This window comes from Mustela nigripes, chromosome 1, assembly GCF_022355385.1.
Source record: "Mustela nigripes isolate SB6536 chromosome 1, MUSNIG.SB6536, whole genome shotgun sequence".
NCBI classification, from domain to species: Eukaryota; Metazoa; Chordata; class Mammalia; order Carnivora; family Mustelidae; genus Mustela; species Mustela nigripes.
In genome coordinates this window covers 95517625-95533363 of record NC_081557.1, presented here as the reverse complement: position 1 = coordinate 95533363, position 15739 = coordinate 95517625, and the positions used below count along the sequence as shown (strand labels likewise).

At 50.5% G+C, this 15739-nt stretch overlaps 1 protein-coding gene across 15 annotated transcripts in view; it reads left to right on the top strand.

The window, feature by feature from the left end:
* NCAM1 (neural cell adhesion molecule 1) overlaps positions 1–15739 on the top strand; it is a 301008-nt gene that overhangs the window by 259060 nt on the left and 26209 nt on the right. For 9 of the 15 annotated variants that reach the window (XM_059416966.1, XM_059416911.1, XM_059416957.1 and 6 more), the window contains 2 exons: positions 117–287; positions 1961–2092. In XM_059416966.1, the coding sequence (XP_059272949.1) occupies positions 117–287; positions 1961–2092 (303 nt within the window). Of the gene's footprint in view, positions 1–116; positions 288–1960; positions 2093–3253; positions 3269–15739 lie in introns of all 15 variants that reach the window. The other 6 variants (XM_059416904.1, XM_059416929.1, XM_059416875.1 and 3 more) reach the window with 1 other exon arrangement.

Genomic DNA, 15739 nt, shown 5'->3' with positions numbered 1-15739 from the left:
GCGACAGGATCTAGGTGATAAGAATCCCAAGAAATGAGAGACTCGCCTTGTGGCTGAGAGTGCTGTACCGGACCTGGTGGGGCTCACCAGGGTCTCCATCTGTGCCCTCCCCGCAGACACCCCATCTTCGCCATCCATCGACCAGGTGGAGCCATACTCTAGCACAGCACAGGTGCAGTTTGACGAGCCCGAGGCCACCGGTGGGGTGCCCATCCTCAAATACAAGGCGGAGTGGAGAGCCGTGGGCGAGGAAGTGTGGCATTTCAAGTGGTATGATGCCAAAGAAGGTAAGCGGGGGAGAGCGGGCACTCCCTTTAGGAGGATGGGCTGCTCGGTGTTGGGCAGACACTGCACCCTGACAGCCCATGGGGGTGGCGTAGCACACCGCTGTCTGCTGCTGAGGGTACCACAGGCCAAGCCCTGCCAGCCGTTCATCTCCTGGGCCGCAGCCCATCCCCGTCCCTCGAGAATTAGGCGCGCTCGCATCTCCTCTAGAATTGTTGGCCTTCTGTGCCCTGGTACCCGAGGACCTGCTTCCCGGTGCCATGCCAAGGTGGGCGAGGCGGTGTCAAGCACGCTCCAAGCAGAAGCCCTGCTTAGGTGCTGGGCACACCCAGAGGAGTCCGGCCACCCCTGCCCTGCACCTTTGGGGGTCCGGCGCTGCGGGTTCTCTGCCATCTCCCACCCTCTGTCCTCCCTGGTGGACTCAGGGACTGTCATGTACTTACAGTGTTGACCAAATAACGAACAGCCCGAGAGTAAAGTCTGCTCTTAAATCCATGCTGCAATATATTTCCAAACCTGAAGTTCAGAAGGTGACCCTTGGATGCCTGCAGTTTGAAGATTCTGAGCCCAGACCATTTTGCCCCAAGGACTGAGTGTATAACTGTGTCTGACTCTCCATTTGGGGTTTAACCAGGTCTGTGAAGCTTGCTTTGTTTCTGTAGAAAGTCTTAATTCTGGTCCTGTCTGTGGTGATGGAGCAGCCCCCTCCCAACCCGGTTTTACTGAGAATTTGTTTCACCAGGACGCTTTCATCATTGTTTTCAGTTTGGGGGGACGGGGTCTGGGAGGAATTTCTGTGAGTCAGGATTGGAGCCAGAAGAAGACAACCTCTTTACCTCCCTAACTTCCTCTGAAAACTCACACCACATTCATGGCGAGTTGGTCCCATGGTTCAATCTGTCCAACTGGCTTTTTTTTTTCCTTTTTGTCATGGCTACAGCTGGATGAAATAAAAAATGTTTATATTTTTAAATTCAAGTATGATGAGCTTTCTAGTTTTATTTTTGTTGTAGCAAAATACGTAGAATCTGAAATTGACCATTTTGGCCACTTTTCAGTGCACAGTTTCGGTACACAGTACACACGGCATTAAGTACATTCACATTACTGTGCAGCCGTTACCACCATCCATCTCCAGAACTTTCTGGTGATCCTGAACTCAGCACCCGTTCAACACAAACTCCCCGTCCCACCTCTTGCTGGCCCCGGCAACAGCCATTCTACTTCCCGTCTCTGGGTAGCTGACTATCCCCAGGACGTGTATGAGCGGGATCATACCATCGTCGTCCTCTTGTGTCTGGCTGATTTCACTTAGCTGACGTCCTCGGGGTTCATCTACACTGTAGCCCGTGTCAGAGCTTCCTTCCTTGTTAAGGCTGACTGATTCTCCTTTGAGTCCACAGCCCATTCTGGGCACCCAGTCACCCCCACGGATGGACAGGGCAGTCATTTCCACTTTTTGGAGGTTATGAGCCATGCTCCAGTGAACGTGGGCACCAGGTATCCGGTCCAGGTCGTGTTTTCAAAGCTTTTGTGTGTATCCCCAGACGAGCAGTTGCTGGATCACGTGGCGACAGCAGGTGGAAGCGTCCGAGGACCCGCCGCGTTGTATTCCACAGCAACTACGCCGATAGGCTTTCCCTCCTTGGTGATCCTTCTCCTCTTCTCACAACAGCCAACATGGAAGGTATCGTCACCATCGTGGGCCTGAAGCCTGAGACCACGTACGCTGTGCGGCTGGCGGCCCTCAACGGCAAGGGTCTGGGTGAGATCAGCACAGCCTCCGAGTTCAAGACGCAGCCAGTCCGTAAGTACACGCAGCACCTGGCCTCTTCCCCAGACCCACTGTCTTCTGGGGGGTGGAGGGGACCCCGAGCTGCCCCATCCTCTGTTCGGATCCAGCTGCTTGTGCTTCAGATGGCTCTGCTCAGGGAGGGCTCACCTCCTAGCCCCCTGGCCCTCAGTGACGGCTGGTCCCCAGCCCCTTTTATGCAGTCTTTTCCCAAAGAGCTTGGTGAGGCTGTCGCAGTAGCTGGTCCCGCTTGTTAGCATCGCAGCCAGGGAAGAAATCACTGGCGCCTCCTGAAGGGGACCAGGCCAGGGATGCGGCAGCGTGTTGTGAAGGGATCTGGCAGATTTTGCTTTTTGATGCAGGTCACAAAGGCCCTAAAGCACCCTGTGACTTGAAGGAAGAGGGAAAAGACGATGATGGTCATGTAATTAGTTGTGGGATTTTTGGTGCAGCAGAGAGATTATATCACAGAAAAGAGGAGACCGCTATGGGATGTGCGTGCAGTAGCGAGACCCCCCCACCCCCAGCAATGCGAAAGGGGAAGGAGGGCTGAGGCCTCTGCGTCCCGCTCCTCCTCCCTCCCACCACGAGCACGCATCAGGGTCTCCCTCCCTTTTGGCCTCTTGTGAGAGAAGCGCTTCTTCCTGTTCCACTCGGGATGGCGTCTGCTTTCCTCCATCGCTCCCTCTTTCCTTACACCACACCTGCCCTGCTTTCCCTCCTGTCCCACCGACTGCCCTGAGCCAGCCCTGCTCCGGGGACCCCCTCTGCAGACCCACCAGGCTGCTGCCCTGGGAGGACCGGGCACCCGTCCAGCGGGAGCAGGTACGACAGACCCAGACTCCTCGAGCGGTGCAGAGCTCCCTGGGTCCCTGCTCCCTGGGTCCTCTCTCATTGCCGGGCTTATCAAGCAGGCAGGGCAGTCCCTCGCTTCCTTGTCTTCGAAGCCAGAAGCCTGCAAGGCAACCCCCCACCTCTTCCAGAAACAGGAGGCCTGCCTCGTCTTCCTTCCACAGGAATTGCTTCTTTCTGGATTTGACGTAACTTGATGATTTGAGTTCCAGCTCCGTGTGCTTCGCAGACTCTATTCATTTCTTTTCCATCTTTTTTTTTCTCCCCCTTGGGTCTGTCTCTTGTCTTTTCTTTTCGTCTGTGTTCCGTCCATGGGAAATGCAGACGGCTCTCTTCCACGTAAGTGCCTCTTCTTACCCCCTTATCTGTTCCAATGGTGTTAACATCCGCTAGTTCTAGTTCTTAATTTAGTTTTGGTCCCTCTTTCGTCCCCTAGGCTGAAGTAGATGATGCCGTCCGGGCCCTAACCACACTGACCTTAGTCTAGCTGTGCTCTCGTCAATGTCTGTAGGTTCTACTCCCAGAGGCTAACACGCGCCCTGTTCTAGAGCATGCGACTTTTGTGTCCTTTGAAGTTGTGTTTCTTTATTAATTTCTGTGTGTGACGATTACCCCGTGGTGATGGGAGTCTGCAGGGGGTCTCCGAGTCACACACGGCGGCACCCTCTCACCTTCTGCCCGGACTCTGGAAACGTGACCACTGCCTCACCAGGGATTCAGAATCCCTTCTGGGAAAAAGCAGCTGAAAGGATTTTCCCATTTGCTTTTAGGAGATGAGAGAATTGAGCTCAGAGCCCCTTCCGTTTTCTGCCTGTGGTGGCTGGAGGGCTCCGGGAGGCCCGAGTGGCAGCTGCAGTTGTAGAGAATAGCGTGGGCTCTGGCTCCGGGTCAGAGGTGCGTCCTGCAGACACTGGGCGCTTAACCCCACACTTCCAGACGGTTCTGTTCTTCCGCACTAGGTTCTGGCAACATGCATGTCCCTGTTTGGGAAAGACTGACCGGCCACTCAGTAACCTCACCATTGAGCGGAAGCATAGGGGGATTCTCCATGGGGAGGAAGCGTAAGCTGGAAATTAAAAGTATAAGGAGCAAGGGTTATAGGAGGCCAGCCCGCTGTTCCACGGGGCACAAAAGGGTCTGACCTGCCCAGCAAGATGTCCCCAAGGGTCACTGCCACCGAGCCCTGCCTCTCACTTCCTGGGCTGAGCAAATAGTGAAGGGGAGCATTACCCAGAGAGACTCGGAAGGAAAGATATTCAGAAAACTGCACACTCTTCTCATAAAAAGCTCCTAGCTCCTGAAAGGCACTCAGGGAAGCTTATCTTTTTAAAATTTATTCAGAAATATTGCAGCAACAGCAGAAACTAAGTAGCTCAGTGTAGGCGTTCTGAGATTTTGAGTGAGTGCAAAATCCATGATCTCAGCAGACTTGGTTCCTGAATGAACCGGTTCTGGAAGGAGTCAGGATTGGGGACTGGATTGGCGTTGTCAGGTCAAGACTGACAGCTGTCTGCTCTGGGCGGCCACTCAGACCCTGACAGCCCCTGCCTCCTGGATCCCTAATTGGAGCTTCGGTGTCCCTGCTTCCGGATTTGATCAGTGAAGGAACGGCGGCTTAGTTACATGGCGGAGAGCAAGGCCGAGATGAGGCTTCCTTCAGAGTTTCTTACCAGCCCCTGGGGGCCGAGTACTGAATCAGAGTGAGTGGTCTTTAGACGTCAAAGCCCATCTGTGGTTTTCACTCATTGTCAGTTCAGCCCCTAGAAAGGTGAGAATTTCTTAAGCAGATGCTTTAAAAGTCAATGTTTAATTTTAAAAAAGAGAGAACTCCAGACCTTGTTGTTATGTGTACCAAGATTCCAAGAACCCCTCTGGAAATCGGAGTGAGTGGTCAGCGGCCCATTCCTAGTAGGCCACAAATGGCACAGGAGCACGCATCGCTAGTGGCGTGCAAAGCATTTTCTCGACCATCTAATGAAGTTATGGCCTAAGCAATCAAACTGCTAAGGAAAGAGAGTCATGGCAGAGCCTTACATTTGACTGCCTTTGTCAAGAACTTGAGCGGATTAAAAGCCAGCACACACGTACTCATATGCTCATGGAAGTTGGTTGTGATGGTCTTTCCTGTACCCCCATGACCTGCATAGAGGGGCTGAAGTGAGGGCCTAGCCCAGGGGGTGGCTAGACTCCTCCTGAAGAAGGATACAGTGAGGAAAGGCTCTAGCGTCGGACACCGCCATGCCCACACTCACTGCTACTGGGAAGGGAGGGCACGTTTCAGGCGGAACTTCTCTGAGCTCTCACTCCCATTCCTCAGAAGGCACAAGGGTTGTCCGAAATTAGGTAAATAAAGTCAGCTGCATGCTTACACTGAGCCCAGGCCGGTCTCTGACACTGGCTCGTCTCGCCTGCTGACCTTGCTTTCCCCCTCCTGTGATGTTGGGGTGCTGATGCATGCCTGATCCCATGACATTGGAGTTGGGCCCTAAGGGCACCCTCACCCCAAGGGGGAGAAGGTACGGGCTCAATAAGCTGTCATACTGAACAGAGAGTCATCGCTGCCAGGCTCCCTTACCCCCAACCCTTGACCCTCCTACTCCCCACCCCTACCCCAGTTAGGGGGCAATAGGTGAGAGCTGGTAGATTTTGCATTAGCTTATCACTCCAAGTTCCTTGTGTGCCAGTAATGGGGTTGCTTTCTTGGTTTCTTAATAGACTTACCCACATGCAGGGGCATGACCATGTCAAAGGGGTGAGCGGGTGAAACTAGCCAATGCTGCAAATACTTCAAAGAGTCGGGCTCTGAGCTACCGGGTCAGAGAGCCGGGCTCACCTGTTTGAAGATTCCTTTGTGCACGACTCGTGTGTGTGTGAAGGTCACATGGGAGCAGTGACTCCAAACAAACAACCAGAACTCCAGCCTGGGAAAATGTCCCTGGCTCATGTATTTTTAGGCCGGATGTCTGCGTGTTGTCATGAAGCTTTTAGGTGGAAAGCTCTCGGACTCTGTCTGCCCTAAGAGGGGCTGCTTCCCTATCAGAGCCGCTGAGGCCCTGAAGACATGATGTGACCATCAGTTACGCACCCTTTCCTCCATGACCGAGCCACACACCTTCATTTTGTTGCCCGAATGTCATCTCCTGATTTGCTTCTGAACCATGAAGCAAAATAGACAACTTCTTGCAGGGAGGGGATAAAGATCATGAAGGAGTTGTCTGCTTTTCAAAGGAGGCACCTTGAGATTTTTTTGTCTTCACATTTTGCCCCCAGATGGCATGTTGCAAGTATAAATTAAATACGTTCTAATATATTGTATTTAAAACACATAAATTTGCCAGAATAATATGGACAGTGATGCAAACGATTCAAGCCAAGAAAAGTACAAGAGAAAGGAGCGAGAGAGAGATACGCTTTCCCCTGAATGAACCAGCCCATCACATCACAGCGAGCTCAGAGTGAGTTCAGCAAGCACCTTGCCCCATATGCTTCATCTGGAAGAGAGACGGAAGACCAAACTATGAGTGTGCCAAGGCAATGGTGGAGATAACAGTGACGTTCTTCCAATGTTCATCTCGCTCTCAAAGGAGACTTTGTTTTGTGATTATTGATGGGACAACCTCTGAATAACTGACAGTGAAAAACTAAAGATCTATTCAGTGTCCAGAATGCCTCAGATGCGCCATTTCTAACAGCCCTCTGAGCGGAAAGTTGGGTTAGCATTACTTTATTTAGTCCCAGTCTCTTCAGCGATCCCTTCTTCCGAGAGAGCAAGACCAACACTCAGCGTTATTTGCAGGGGTCTCCACACTCACGGCTGCCCCCAGAGAATCACCTTCTGTAGGGTTTGGGACGGCAGCAGCAGTTACAGTATCATCTGGATGCCCAGTGGTCCTGACGTCACCCAGCAGTGAACGTCAAGTGGAACGGTTATTTGTGTTTCTTTGGGATCTTGAGATTAGAGTGAGGCACACAGGCTTTGTTCTAAGTATGTGCCCAGAGTGTAGACATGTGCCTGTCAAGAAGCACATGCAGAGATCTATCACATGAAGAGCCAAAGCCTCCTTTTTCCCACGTCTACCTCCCCCGGGGGTCCAGGTTCCATGTCCTCCTGACATCGGATCCCGTGGAGGCGGCTGGTCCTGCCCAGTTGGCTGTTTGTTTCAGGCAGGGTTGGAGGTCTCTGCAGCTGCTCCCGGCCCAGTCCCTGACCTGAACTCGGGGCTTGGCAGGCACACTGGCCCCCGGCTTGAAGCCAGAGAACCCAGCTCCCTGCGGGTCCGCAAGCCCCCTGCCCTCACACACGGCGTTCTTCCTCCTCACTGTCCCTGCTTCAGCTCCGGCCGCGGACACCCCCGGAGCGGCTCTTCTATTTTTTCATTCAGTGTCTATGTGCTTCAATGAGCTTTTTTCCCTTTTTTTTCACTTTCATTTTTCTTTCCTCAGTGGCTCCCGCTAGCTCTTCCACCCCTGTTCCATTGTCTCCTCCAGATAGTGAGTATCATTTTCTTCATCCGTCTCTCTGCAGGTTGCTTTCCACCAGCCGCGGTGGGTCTGCGTAATGTTATCTCCTTCACCAGGTGATAATTCAACTGTGTTGGCAGAAAGCAGGGCCGGGTTTTAGAGAAGCAAATGAGAAGAGAAATAGGCACGGGGCCTCCCAGATTCATGGGAGGCCTTGCTCCCCCCGAGGAGGAGGCAAGTGACAGGCATGGCTCTGGACAGAAAATCGCACAGTCGGGCTGCCCAGGGCTGGCGCGGCCCAGCCCGGCCCTGTCCTCAGGACTCTCCATGGGCTGGACCCAAGCTGACATTTGAAGAAACCGAAGGAATTTGCCAAGAAAAATATCTCTTCTGCAGGGTCATAAGAAATGCTTTGGGGTGTTGTGTTTTCACCCTTCATTTTAATTGGCACAGTTGGATTCAGACATCGAAATTAGATAGTGAGGCCTGTAGCTCTTGCTTTCTCCATAAACGCATACTTGTCTCGTAAATATTTGCAGGAAAATAAACAGCGTCTGCTTACAGATGTGCCTGGCGGTAGGCGCCTCGGCAAATTATTAACCCTTCCCAAGTGGGCCTTGTCATTCTCGTCCATAAAATAGGATGAGTAATCGCCCTCCTCCCCACTACCCACCCCTGTAAGAGAACATTCCAGCATGTATCAAGCTGCGTCTGCCCACCCCAAAGCAGAACCACTAAGCCTGGCAGTGACTCTGGCCTCGTCATTCCTCACTGAGACTCTCTCCTTTACCGTCTTGTTCCATTTGGTCGCCCTGTCCTTCTGTTCCCCTGGGGACTCAGGAGAGAGCGCTGTGCCTGCAACGGTGTGGAGTTTGGAACCCAGCTCTCGGGGAGGGGAGGGGAGCAAAGGGAGGTGGCAGCTGCCCGAGGCCAGCAGGCGCTCAGGGGGCCACAGGGTGGTGCTGCCCACCAGGCCCACAACCTCGGGAGGGGACTCCAGCCCTGAGCCAGGAGCCCCTATCGCATCTGTGTGGCTTTAGCAACAGGCCCACCACGCCCACGTGGTGCTTTCCAGGCCATAGCTCTAGCAGCAAGCATCCAGGCTCGGGAACCAGAGATAGCCGTGGGTTCAAATCCCGTGTCCACTCCTGTGTCCAGCATCGTGGCCACAGAGTCATCTCTCCAGTGAAGGGCAGATTCTCCTTCTCTTGTAGGTGTCTGTGGAAATGAAAGACTCAGTATGAAAAACACAAAACACAGCGCCCAGCATGTAGTAGCTGGAATTTGTGGTGAGAGTAAATGAGGGTTATGTTATTTCTTGCCGAATGAGAGTAACTTGTCAGCAACATCTCTGATAATTTTCTTAAAATATCCATACTTCTATTGCTAAATCAGGGGAAGAGGCGGTGAGAGAATATTCCCTTCACTATCTCTTCTTTCTTTATGTGTATATCTATTTCTATATATATCTCTCTGTATGCACACATATGCACCCTTGTATAAACACGCTCCTGTATTTACTTATGACTATAATTTATATCTCCATTCTCTCCTTCACCTTTCCATGGCCTGTCTGCCTTTCGTGTTTCCATAGCAACCTGGCCTCTTCCTGCCCTCACAACCGCAGAACCGGCTAGTGAGTACAGAGTTATGGTGGCCCTTGGCCAGATTGCTGCTTGTCGCAGAGCTGACTTCCGGGTCACAGTGCTGCCCGTCGTTGTCCCTTGTATTAAAAGTAACCGTTGTGAATGCATGAGGCTCTTTCCTGGTGTGGTTTCCTAAGCATGCTGCCTGCGTGGTTAGGAGAATAGACCCAGCGCCACCAGAAGGGCTGGGATGATTATTTGAAGAATATTCTGCATGAAGAGAATTTTCCAAATTTCCCTTCGTGTGAAAAAAGAGAATAGGATTAGAGAAACACTAAGGAGACAAAAGAAAAGCACCTCCTCCCAGCTTTTGTTGTCTGTCCCCTCTCCAGCGTGCACACACACACAAGTAGCCAAGTCTGTGGACGAGGGAAGGAGCCGAGGGAACGCTGCTTCCAGAGAGGTGGAGGGTGCGTCAGGGAGGGAAGTCGCTGCTCCTTCTGGACAGCTTGCCCTGCTTTGTGGGGCCTTGCAGCAGGGCCAAGGGGGCATGAGGAGTGCACAGAGCACCCCAGGAGGGAGAGGCCTCCTCGCAGCCCTCCTCCTCAGTGCTAGGAAAATGGCGGCCCCTGAAAGCAGAGCTGGGCCCGCCCAAGACTATGTGCTAAGAGCCCAGATCCGAGTTCTGGAATTCATCTGCAGAGGGTAGAGTCAGGGCCCGACTTGTGGAAAACATCACACTTCATTGCAATGGTGACCCGTTCCAAGCTGGCCTTTATGAGGCTCTAATGAGGTGAGCTTGTGGGTTAGGCCTCAAGTCCCAAGTCAACAGGAGCCCCCGCTTGCACGGACGTGTGTGTATGTGTGTGTGTGTGTGTACAGTGGTGTTCACAGCCATGTGGGGGTTTAGGTTTTATAATATTTTTAAGTGCACAGAAAAAAACTGACACGCGTCCATCGAGCAGTAGTCTGTGGGAGAAGGCAGAAAGCCGGTATGAGAAATACAGCTCCCGCTCTGCTCCCTGGGCCAAGGTTTCGGGTACATAATTGAACAGAGAAGAAAAGAGTTTCCTGGTTATGCGTGTTGCAGGAAATGGTTCTTTTTTCTACTGTAGAACATAGCTGAGGGTCTGCATTCTTGGTGTTCTGTGTGTGTGTGTGTGTGCTGCAATGAATTTTAATTCCTGACGCTTTTTGAGGTTTCATTTTGTCAGCAGAGCTGAGCGGGTGACAATGAGCTGTGCTCGCATGGGTTTCACTCAGAGGATGAGTTTGTGGTTTTGGTTTGATTTGGTTTGGTTTTGTTCTGTGTTTGGGAAAGGAATGCAATTAACCCTTTCTTCTTCAAACAGCCATGCTCCTGTCCCTTCCAGCTTGGGGCGGTGTGTGTGCAAGGCAGGAGAAGGGTACAGAACACTCGCATGGTTCGCGTCATATTCATGTGTCCCACGGTTGACTGGTCCTCCCTGACATCTAGAATCCAGATTTTTCCTTAAGGAGGAATGAGATGTTCCTCCCTGACATATGTTTAATTTTTAAACATCACACATTTCTGTCCATGGATCAGATACTCAGTAGTGACATCAAAAGAGAAGAAAGTTTGTTTTTGTTTGTTTGTTTGTTTTGGGCACCACTTGACTACTGACCAAAATTATAGGTCCCAGTGGATCCTGGGATATGAGGAAAGACAGTCACAATTGGGCAGCGGCTTGTATTTACCATGAGCGTAATCATAAAGAGGAAGGTAGTGGTCATCAGCCAGTCAGTAGAGCTGAAAAAAATGTCTGTTATTTTTGCCCGTGTGTGTGTGTTAATCCTTTTATAATCATGAATTCATGAATGAATGAAGGTACCCTAGATAAGACCAAAAGAGAAACCGATCAGTTGCATATAATTCCAGCTGGGCACTGTTGGTTGGAATGTTCCAGAGCCTGTGTGGTTTGGAACAATAGGGCGGACAGGTTCTATCAGCGCAGTGGCAAGGGATGTGTGACTGGGCTAAACGATTTCTCCTGCAGTATTTCTAAACAGTGGTGTGTTTTGAACAGAAAGGTACCTCCACCTCCCCTCTTTGCCCTCTTTGGCTTCAACCAGCCAAAGCCTGAACTTCCCCTTGATCCAGGGCAGGAAACCCAAAATGCCTTTTGACGAGGCAGGTTATTCAGTAACGAATTAGACCGTAAATACAATATAAGACAAAAAGGAATGTAGAGCAAGTCAAACAAGAAAACCTTTTTTTTTTTTTTCATTGTCAAGGTCAAATCCATATCTTATTGGTGCAGCCAAAAGTCTGGAGAAATAACTGTACCCAGATTGTCCAAATGTCCAGGCCCTTGTTCAGCGTCAGAGTGTTAGCTTACGAGGCCAGGGGTTCAGTTTCATTGCCAGATGTCAACAGAGCCATCATCTCAGCCACCAGAAGGAAACCTGTTCCCTTCTGCACTGGCTTCCGCCTTTGTAGGTGGCTCAGTTCGGGTATCTCACTGGGGGCTCCGGGATAATGTGGGTCGATGAACAGGGGAGTGAGAAAGGACCTGCAGGACTGCATTCTCCGGCCTGCGTCCCCCAGATCTTATTCAGCCCATCCCCCTCTCCCCATGCATCACGTGAAACAGGAAATGGCTTTTCTCCATATAATACAATATTTTGTACCTTCAGGGCACACAGTCTTGGGACTTTTCCTGCATGACCCATGTTCTCTCTCATCGCCCTTGTTTCCCAAGGATGCCGAGACATTTCTGGACTCTGTGAATAATAACTTGCTTTTTTTTCTTTTCCTTCAGCAGTCTCCTGGATTGACTTTGACCTCCGGGTCCTGAAAGAACCACCTCCCTATTTCCAAACAAGCGTACGCCCTCCTTGATGTATTAATATGCAGTGTTGCAACTGTATCTAATGCTTATTGGTGTCGTTAACCAAATGCCCTTATCGATTTATTATCCTCCTATTTCCGGGCAGTTTGTCCTCCCAATGTTTCCTATATATGCTGCTAATTTAATTTGATTTCTCCTTTTATTTAGTCTGTGATTTTGTTGTTGATTTTTTTTCCCTGCCCATTGTTTACATCAGTTTTTAATTTTTTTGTATTTTCCATGTGACCTCCTCCACTTTCCTTTCAACCAATCATGTGCGTGCGTATCATGTGACTTTGTCATGTGGCTTGCATGATGCTGATGATGTCGTCCGCGCTGGTGAACAGAAGGTAAAACTCTTTGTTCTGATTAGGGAACTACACCTGGGACCACAGCCTGGCACCTAGAGCCCACTCGTTTCTTCCTGTCTCCAATTTCCCGAGCGAAGCCATTTGAGAGATTTGCTCTCGTTCTCAGTTGCCCTCTAGAATTCATCATTCTTTGCAGCCTTGACATGACGATTTGATACTGGGACAGCCTTTGGTTTAACCTTTCACTTGGAGAAACTTGGCCCTGCAAACTGCCATCTATAGTGAAACCACGTTTGCCCCGGGGCAGTGGGCCAACTTGAATTTTTACCCAGTAGTTCGTAAAAATTATTTCCCAGAAAGCAATTTTGCAAATTACCTTTGCAACATTGTTGTTTAACTTTATCCAGTAGTCCTGAAAAACCACAGTTGCTCTAAAATGAGTCATGTCCGTGAAAATGTGAAATGTATCTGTTTGCAACCCTGAAAGGCTACAGAGAGAAATGTATCCATTACAGTGGTTCTGTTTGCTCAAAACCAATGAGAGCACTTCATAAAATTCATGCAAATTGAGGACTTAACTGAAACGAGAGTTCTAAGAATTTGGAATTAAAGCAGTTTGGATCGTTGATGTGTCACTGTTTAAGAGTGACCCTCCCCCTGGGCAGTGGGGACAAGAAATCACAGCTAGAAGTTGGCAGTTACCATGACTAGAGATCTCTTTGTAATCGAGAAGCACATGATTGACCCTTACAGCAAAGGAAATAAAATTATAGCCTAATTAAGCACAGAGCGGTGACAAAATAATTAGTTAATATTGTGACTGTCACAACCTTGTGAAAACATTTCTCACTTATCATAAAGAGAAAAGGAAGCCTCTGCTCACAGCTTCCCCACTGTAAAATCAAACACCTATTCGAAACCTGCCCTGGGAGTCATCTGCATTCTGTTCTCTTCTAACTGAAACTCGCACGTCAGATCACAACCTGAGACACACACGGGCTGCATTGATCACGAAAGCCAGACTAACACGAATAACCGCCCAGTGTGCCCGTGCATGCGAGGGGGTCCCCGTTTGGCCTCACATCTCTGAGGAACTGTCTGGGCAATATCCACACGGACAAAACCATCCACAGCTGTCTCGCATGCATGTTCTCTGTTCCTGGTCTGTCCTATCGTTTCGTGACCCCGACGTGTGTGAGCCCTGCATACTGACCACCTCCGGAGACGTCAGCCTTCTGGGCGTGGCCACTGTGCTCTTTTTGAGTCCCATTTACAACCAGAGTCCTGGACGAGGTCTTGGGTCAGAGCCGTCTATCATTTCCAAAAAGATGTTTGGTGTTAACGCTGTATGAAGTAAGGGTGTCCCCAAAACAAGGGAGTATCAGATGTGCTAAGGACTTTGACCTGCCTTTAAAAGGTGACCCAATCTGGGAGTCTTAGGACAGACAATACTCAGAGCCTATGATTTTCTAAACTCCCAAGTCTCACCCAAAATGCTGTGATTTCATTATTCCCCTGAGGGGAACCGTGTTCTTTTAAGACTTGAGGTGACGGCTCCAAGGCTAATGTACTAGGGAAAAACCTGGATCTTCCCCTGAGATCTGAAGCAGGAGCAGATGTGGAGTTGAAACCCGTTAGTTTCTGTCTTAAAAACAAGTGTAGTCATTTCCGTGCAGTGCTGTCATTCAGGACGAACCAAAGCACCACACAAACGAGGTTGAAACTGACCCACACCTCTGAAGAGAGATCTCTTCCAGAGGTTTTAAGCAAAGCAAGAAATGTTTGAAGATGTTTCCTGCAATTGCCCTAGAAACGCACCTTAGCAATGGCCTTGGGTGTCGGTAAAAATGTGGCCAGTACTAAAAAAAAAAAAAAATCCCTTAAGTGCCAGAGGAATTTGGAAGCATGAATACTCCCTGATCAAAGCACATTTCCCTTGTGGGACAGACTTCTCTGGCCATTTGCAAAGGGACAAGCAGAGGACTCCTTATACAGATGAACAGAAAGCAGCAGGAAATGGTTTTTAATAATAAAATTGAAGGGAATGGGCAGAGCAGAGCAACTAAAGTTTATGGGGGAGAGAAATAAAGCTTAGTTAAGAACACGATCACCCCCTTTCTCTGGACATGAGTAAGGCTTTCAGGTGAGAGGGGCCTCACTGAGGAAGGTATAGTGAGCAGGGAGTCTCCCAGGAGGGGACTTGCTGTGCCGAGCTACGGTGCGCCCGTGCTGAAGTTTATTTTTAATATCCTGGCGCCTGGTCACGGCCCGACCTCCTTCCTCCAGTTACTCCCATCAGCCATGAGGACTCTGTGGAAATGGGCCTCCTCCCCCTCCCCACCCCCAGCATGTGTGCGCTGAGAAGCCCCCTGGACCCCCTGTCCGTGTGCCGCATGTCTGAGCATGGTTCCCTGGCCCCCAACCCATTCATAATGATGTTCTTTTCTTTAGCTACTGACACTGCCTCTCCTACTAGGACATGCTGATTCTGATGAACTAAACTCCGTAACACCCACTCTTCCTTCTTAGATTGAAAACATCACTAACCACCCCTTCCACTACCTCCTTTATTTTTTTTACAGCTGTGTGTCTGGAATGCCACGGGTCTCTGGCAGGTCGGCCCAGACTTGTCACCAGGGGTTCTGCTCTAATTGCCTTTATTCCGAAGGATTCTCTGCACTGGTGGCAGAGAGCTAGCGTGAAGGGTCTGCAGGGGGAGGCAGTGACGTGTATTGGCCCAAATCCCAGGTGCAGAGGCCGGGGGCTCTGGAAAGGGCCCAGTTCCGTAGGGCGTAGCAGTGTGAGGTCTGAAACCTCCCAGGGCCTCATGCTTCTTTCTGAGTAACCTAATGTGCGTAAAATAGTGTCGTGCACAACCTCCCTTGCGGCCTCGGAGGCAGGAGCTGAGTTCATTGTTGGGGGCTATTTTGGTCCTAACTTCCTCAGCCTGGACACAAGCCACACCTTCGTGGTCATATTTTCTTTTTAGGTTGATGAAACAAAGATAATTGATCAACTAATCTGTTGGTGTTTTCATGACACCCACGAGAAGGGACTCGATGCCTCTGTGGTTCAGTCTGTCGAAGTTCATTTGTTGCTGTTTCACTCATGCCCCAGGCTGCCGTTGGTCTCCCCAGCCGCCCCCCAGCCTCCCCCCAGCTCATACACTCACATCCATAATTCCCGAGGAACCCAATTTGAAAGGGACGTGTAGGCCAGATGCCCCCATGACCGTGGCCTCAGAGTGAAACGTCCTTTCTGTAAGAGCCGTGCCCTCTCATCGTGCCCCCCAGTGTTTCCTGGAACCTGTAACCAGGATAGCAAAGAGTTAAGTCGTGTCAGCACAAGCAAATTCTTAACAACAAAGAGGAAAGAGCTCAGGAGAAAAGGAACACTTGACTCCCAAGGCCTGTTTTGGGGGCCCAGGGCTTAGGACAAATGGAAACCCATCCCACTGTTGGCCCCTCGCTAGGACTGTCAGCCCCCTTGGTACCCCTAGAGTAGCCAGGTGGGCCGTCAGAGGGGGCATCACAGGGACTTGGAGGCTCCAAGGCACATTGGACTCACCTGTTCGGCAGAGAGCTCGGTCTCAGGAAGGAC